Source organism: Montipora foliosa, chromosome 4, assembly GCF_036669935.1.
Source record: "Montipora foliosa isolate CH-2021 chromosome 4, ASM3666993v2, whole genome shotgun sequence".
Classification (NCBI taxonomy): Eukaryota; Metazoa; Cnidaria; class Anthozoa; order Scleractinia; family Acroporidae; genus Montipora; species Montipora foliosa.
The window spans coordinates 30,832,632-30,840,131 of record NC_090872.1 but is presented as its reverse complement, the minus strand read 5'-3'; the positions used below and the strand labels follow the sequence as shown (position 1 = coordinate 30,840,131).

Here is a 7,500-nt window from a genome sequence, read left to right as displayed (position 1 = left end):
ATAGATTAATGAACTATTGTATCATTGTTGCATCTCTTATCTTAATACTTGTAACATGCTTCAAAGAGTAAAGTTTTTTTTTGTCAAAGACATTGTCCTTAAATGAGGTTAACTATCAATAGAGTTATGACTTAGAGTTAGAGTTAACGACTTCCAAAATCCTCGGCTGAATTCAAGATTTTGGACTGCCAAAATCCTGAATTCAAGATTTGGAAGACCTAAATCTTGAATTCCAAAATCTAATTTGCATCATAATAGCAAATCCAACATGGTGGCCATAGTAATTAAGGTCTATTAGTAGCGTATAAATAAATGTTGTTGTTGTTGTTGTTGTTGTTGTTGTATACCTTCCTTTGGATAGTATGGTTTCCTGAGATAGCCACCTCAAGAATTTGGCATGCCGCGGCTTCCTTGTCCCCAACAACAGCATCTGGGCTCTGATCATCAATATCTTGACCTTTTCAGTCTCAGGCATCCATTTCAATACCAAGTTTCTTGCAGATGCAACAGTGGAGATGAGACCATATTTTATCGTGTCGCCGTTTGAATTGCTTTTGCCCAACCATCGGACACTCAAGACTCTCTACAGCTTTTCTGCGTAATCTGCACTTATCAGAATCCACTTGAAGGTAAATATTCTTAAGGACAGAGTTAGTATTTAATAGTTGCTCTTGAGTGGCTATCAATAACAGGCTTTCAGTTTCCCGCTTCAAGTCATCTTTTGTAAACCAAACCCATGAATCCTCTGTCTTAAAGTTTGCCTTTCGAAATGTCCAAGCAAAGGCATAGCCTATCGTAAAGCAACCTTCTCTTTAAGAATCCACTTATAATCTTGCTTCCCTTTGATGTTTATTATTATTATTATTATTATTATTATTATTATTATTATTATTATTATTATTATTATTATTATTATCTTTTTTTTTGGCACATTGGACTTCCAATGGAACTTCCGTACTCCAGGAAGCTTGGTGACAACAAGTCTCGTCAAACTTCTAGGACCTTCCTAAGAATCCTTGCCGTGTTCAGAATAACACTTTTCTAAAGCTCGTCTATCTTGGTCTCTATACCAATATTCTCTAGTCTCTTCTTTAGATCTTTTGGAACTGTTCCAAATGTTCCGATTACAATAGGAATTACCATTGTTTTCATTTTCCATAACTTCTTCAATTCTCTTGCTAGATCCTGGTATTTCACTACCTTCTCGACTTCTTTCTCCTCAATACGGCTATCATATGGTATTGCAAAATCTATTATTTTGCAACATTTATTTCTCTTTTCAACAACAATCATGTCCGGTCTTCTTGCCTCTACCACGTGATCAGTCTGTATCGTAAAATCCCATAATATTTTACATCTCTCATTCTCTAGTACTGGCTCAGGTACATGTTCATACCACTTTTCATTGACAATGAAACCTTCCTCTTTACAAACTTCCCAATGGATCTTCTTACCCACCCAATCATGTCTCCTTTTATATTCCTTTTGTGCTAATTTAGGGCATTCACTCACAATATGATTCATGTATTCATCCACCTTTCTACACATTCGACATTTACTGTCCTCTTGAGTTTGATATATTCTAGCTTTCATCAGATTCGTTGCAAGCGCCTGTTCTTGTGCTGCCATAATAAGTCTCCCTTTTTAGACTTCCTTTCTTTAAACAAAACCAGGATTCATTCCCTAATATTTCTTCCGTCTGTCGTACAAATTGTCCGTGCATAACCTTTTCCCTCCACTGTTCCTTTCTTTCATTTTTCCTACGTATCTTATACTCCACCTCTGTTTCATTATTATGACCACCGCTGATCTTCCTAGCAGCCTTTATCAGTCTTTCATCACTATCATTGATATATCTCTCCAACCCCAAGGTAGCAGATTCTACACAGTCTTCAACACTAATCAGACGTCGTCCACCTTCTTCTCTTGGTATGTAGATACGATCGACATTACTCTTTGGATGGAGACCATTATGCATGGTAAGTAATTCTCTGGTCTTTCTATCTAGATCTTGTAACTCTGATTTTCTCCAGTCCAGGAATGCAGCAGAATATCTCAGGAGAGGAATAGCCCACGTGTTAATAGCTTTGACAAGGTTACCCCCATTAAGTTTCGTTTCTAAAATCTTCCGTACCCTCCTTTTATATTTTTTGGTTACTGTTTCTTTCATCTCCTCATGCTTAATCCTGTCAGCTTCTAATATGCCCAAATACTTGTAACTATCACCGTCTTTCAGTCCTTGTATGGTTTTGTAGTCCGGTAATTTTATACCTTCTGATTTAACAACTTTTCCTCTCTTCATTACTAATACAGCACACTTTTCTATTCCAAATTCCATCCCTATATCTTCGCTGAACACCCGCACCGTTTGGATTAGGGAGTCCACCCCTTTTTCATTCATGGCGTAGAGCTTTAAATCGTCCATAAAAAGGAGATGGTTGATTCTCTCTCCATCATCAGAGAATTTGTATGTTGGCTCGGCTTTTCTTAAGATGTGAGTCAACGGTATTAGTGCTTTTATTATTATTATTAATATTATTATTATTATTATTATTATTATTATTATTATTATTATTATTATTATTATCATATTCTCTCGAGTTATCTGATATTCTGTTATCTGTGTCTTCTAAGTCAATTCTCAGCAACTTACCGCAGCTAAGAGACAAAATCATTTCCGCAAAAAAAACATGCGTTGTTCCAATGATGTCACATAGACCTAACTTTTCATACCAGGCCCATGCGTCAATCACGATCCATCGTTATGTTATCCCATTTAAACAGCTTCGGAATTTTGCTGGAGTCTTACCCCGACATCAATTCACCGCCCGTGACCTTAGGATTCACGCTGTTCGCAAATAAACAAGCTCCCTGTAGTTAATCATGGCTCTAATCGACAGCTGCATTAATCTCTTTTACCAGTTTTCCTAGCCTTTAGGAATAGTTCCTAACGCGCCAGTTATGACTGGCACCACAATTACTCTGAGCAATTTGCAGATCTGTTTCAGAATCAATCATACCTCTTCGGGTCTTGGTGGTACTCTAAGTTTTCCGCTTTCTCTTTGCTCTTAACCCTTGTATCAAATGGACAGGCAGCATCAATAATCACACACTCCAGTCCTATCTTATCTAATACCACGATATCAGGCTAGTTGTTTCCAATTTTGTTGTCGGTCTGTATTTTGAAGTCCCACAGAAGCTTGCTGTTCGGAGATTCACACACTAATTGTGGCTCATGGTTATAGCAATTCTTGTCCCACTCAAAGCGGCACTTTTCACACAGCTCCCAGTGGATTACTTGTGCCACCTTATCATGCCTCCAAAAATGATACAGTTTTACTACAATAGTTTTTCGCTAGCATGTCGTATTCTCAAACAATATGATATGATACCGAAATAACTGCACGGTCTGTTTCAATTGAGAAATACTACACAACTTGCGAGGATCAAACAAACTACGTTTCAGCAAGTATGTGGAACGGACTCACCGAAGACTCGAGATCTATAACATCTTATAATGACTTTAAACCTTAAATCATATCCCAAAATCCTTTTAATTAAATAAGGAAGTCGTTGTAATATATGCAAATAGTAGTCTTGTAAAAATGTTACATTTGATTTGCTTTACTTTATTTCTCAGGGATGCAGCAGGGATGGGGAGTGGTGAGAGCATTCGCCTCCCACGAATGTGGCCCTGGTACAATTCCCAGATTCGGCGTCATATGTGGGTTGAGTTTGTTGGTTCTCTACTCTGCTCCGAGAGGTTTTTCTCCGGGTACTCCGGATCCGGTTTTCCCCTCGTTAATTTCAGTTCACACTGTCTCCAATTAGTTCTCCAGGGCTAGAACGACAAGACACCTAAACGAAGTTCCTTTTCTTTTCGGAGATATTAGCGTTAATAGCTACTTTCTAGGTTGAGGTAAAGGCGATGTTATGTCATGTTGTGTTAGCGGCTTGAACAGAGCGCCATAAATCCGGGAACTACCAAAGAACCTCGCGCGCAACAAGACCCCATGTGCCTAAGAACTCTGGTTACCGCAAAAACAAGATACTGTTCTCCAAATCCCATGAAGTTGTAGAGGTGTGCATGGCTTCCCAACCGCGGTTTTCAAAACCTACAATCACATCTAGGCTGCTAGTTGTTATAGTTTTCAGCCAAGCAAGCAATCGATTGTATGGGCGCCCATTTCAAATCAACATATTAAAAGCATTACAACTAAGAGCCAGTCATCCTTGTCAACAATTCTACTCAAATAATCCCCCTTCTCATTGCTGCTCCTAGGAATCCATTCTGGCTCAATAGATATAAGGTAACTATGAGAAACACAATTATATCCGCAATTATTATATGATTCAATTCATATACCATTCATCACAATTATCTGAAATGGGAAAAACCTCCTCCTTTAAAAACGAAATCCTACTACCGCCTTTAATTTTATAAAGGACATTTTTGTTATCACTGCGACACTTGTAATCTGCGCATAAACTTACTAACTTAGGTGCGATGGATTGACGAACTTTTCTGACAGACATGCAAGATCTTACGAAAAGAAGAGCTTTGCGGAGTTTGGTCAAAAGACCAAACACCTTGTGCGGCAATTGAACGTGTGGACCCAGCTCAACGACAGAGCCCTCATATCCAAATTCGCTAGGGTCGGACTATGCATTTCTAACGTCAACGGTATTCGACTTACACCAAATCTTATGACTATTTTCACTGTCAAAATAGCCACGGATTTAGTCTGCGCGCAACGCCGGTATCATTGTTACACCTCTCGGTTTAGGAGACAATGCTATTCAAGTCCCCAGGGAACTCATTTACCTATTTATGCAAACCTTCTCTGGTTTTCGGTCGCTTTCGCCATGTTTCGCCGTTCTGGTCCATTGTGGAATTCTGTGCCCCTCCCACCTCCCCTTCGGCGACGCGTGCATCTTTTCCCTATCTCTGTCTTACGACCCTCTGCCTCCCGCGAAATCTCGCTTCCCATAACTTAGTATCGCGAGGGCAGTCAGTGGTTGTATTGACAGTGAAAATGGTATACTATTATAATTATGATGATTTAAATTTTTAATCCAACTGAATCACTGAACTTAAAGCAACAAACCAGGAATTCTCCGTCGAAACTGATATTTGAATACATCACTCGAGACATCAGACGCACAATATTCCCTACCGAACGTTAGTTAACGGCAATAGCGGCAAGTCTCGAGATCTTATCCTGAGGAATGGAACCCTGATCAAAGTCTCTTAGAAAACTGACCGATCCAAACATCGCTCGAAGAAGGTTCCCGCACAGATTTCTTATCACCATCAACGAAACCCACGCTGACCAAATCAGAACAACACACGAATTATTTTGTAACAGATTCTACACAGCAAGATAAACCAGGAAACTAGCAATGTTCTGGGAAACTTTCGATATCATGATAGCTGGATTTGAGGTCATAGGTAAAGAAATAATAATCTGGAGAAAACAAGTCCAACACAGTGCCAATGTCTGTTTCAGAGAAACAAATAACCTCATTATTTAGCAGGACTTGTTAATTTTAATCTACTGAAAAAAATCGGACATGTCAATTGTAACACATAGGTGTCGCCCTTTCTGGGAAAATCGTTATAAAAGAGGACAAATAATTATTCAACTCAGTCATTTTTGTTTTCTCATCGTTTCGTCAGTTTAGTTTTTGTCCGTATTCCATCGAGTTTTTATAATTTTAAGTTTAGGATTACAGTTTCGGTTCGTTTCGTTTGTGAATAAGGCGTTGTTATAGTTCTTTAAAGTCTTCGAAATAATTTAATGTAAAAACGTAATAATTAAGCTAAGAAATCGTCATAACAATGTCTTCGTAGCGAACTGACTGCTTCTAAACAAAGTTATTCAAATAGGAAAGGTCCAAAGGAAGATGACATTTTCCACTGGACTGTACGTGAACAGCGCCGAGTAAAGGGTTAATGAATACTGGACCGGTGTATTTATTGACCACTTCGAAAACAGATCCGCGATGGCTCACCAACGAAACCGGCTTTAAATTTGAAAGAAGATGATCTGTTTGGAATTGCAAAACCCTCTGGTAAACCTGCAATGAATGGACTTTTATAGCTATTGACAATAGTTTAAGTTATAAACTGGGAAGCGCCAATCGTATCGGATCAAATACTAACGTTTACCCTTTAAGGAAACCAACTTTAAACAAAGTGGGACCCGAAGACTGTTCAAATTCAATATAATCATTTACTGGACGTATCTGATCATCCTGAGATATCCAATGATCCCCCAACCACACAACCGGTGAGGCAGATTCTTCTTCTTCGGAATGATCCAGAAAAATAGGAAACTTGTCATAATTGAAAAGAACCTGGCTGACGAAAATGCTTGAAAGAAAGGGGTGCACACTACTTACTTATGAGCCAACATGATTATATTTAATTAATAGAAGATGCCTATCTGGATCGTGATCTGTCCTTTTTAGACTCAATCAACTTTCTAGCCGACTGTTCGGCCCTAGAAATCCGGTTTTCGTCCTCCGGAGAATCCGCAACGGAGATCGTCTTACACATAAGCCGAAACAGTCGTCCAACCACACTCCGAACGATTGGATAACTTTATCGACTCCTGCCATTCTTCCAAAGTTTCTTACCTTCCTAAAGATCCTGCTTGGCTTTGTCCAGCTTCAGCTTATCTAAAGAAGCCAAAGCTGAATCGGTTTTAACCTCAAATGATGGGTAAACTTAAGATGCTTCTCGTTGCCAACTTTCTTCCACTTCAGAGAGTGATCGTCCTTGACTTTCTTTACAACAGATCAGACACAATCTTCCTGCTTTGCAGAAATAGTTCGTTTAGTAAGATCTTGAAATTTCAAATCTACATGCTGTAAGATCTTCTCCCGAAACTAGATGAAGCATATATTACTCCACATTTTAGAAGCTGCCCATAGAAGTTTAAGTGGTGAGTAATGATTTTCGATGACCCATTTAAGTACAAATGATGTTTTTATAGATTAAAGATTAAAGATTTAAGAAGCCCTATGTTACAGACAAACAAAAGACTGCCCCTTTTTTTGGTTTCCTTTTGTTCTTTGTTTCCTTAACTGAATAGTTTATTTCGTTAGTGTTAATTATTTAGTGTTAATGTAGAGTCGTAGTCAACCGTAATTAGTACCTTAAAAAATAGTTTGTCAGTTTATTTGTAACAGTTCTTAAAATCTCCCTTTTGAAAATACTATTGGAACTAAAGGATTGTAAGTGTCGTGCTTAAACAATAGCTTTGTCAGTAAGTGTTAATTGCAGAATAAATTATTATGTAAAGATATAAATGTTAGCAACGTGTTGTAAGGGTGTGGTGGTAGGCATTTGAGGGAATGTTGACAAGAGGGAAGGAAAATTTTAGAAGAAAGTGGAGGGCAGAAACGCTCAAACAGTCTTCAGCAGACCCCAACCGTACATCGAGACAAAACCCCTTTGTCTGCGGTGGAGGAACGAGCGAGGAGAATATTATT

The 7,500-nt window shown here is 38.6% G+C and overlaps 1 protein-coding gene across 1 annotated transcript; it reads right to left on the bottom strand.

The window, feature by feature from the left end:
- Positions 1 to 1,582: 1,582 nt before the first annotated feature.
- On the bottom strand, positions 1,583 to 2,401 carry LOC138001201 (uncharacterized). Its single transcript, XM_068847854.1, has one exon. The coding sequence runs from the start codon at positions 2,399 to 2,401 to the stop codon at positions 1,583 to 1,585; it is 819 nt and encodes a 272-aa protein (XP_068703955.1).
- Between the last annotated feature and the right edge of the window lie 5,099 nt (positions 2,402 to 7,500).

Coding starts and splice junctions, on each gene's coding strand:
- LOC138001201 (XM_068847854.1), bottom strand. CDS start 2,401: ATGAATGAAAAAGGGGTGGACTCCCTAATCCAAACGGTGCGGGTGTTC.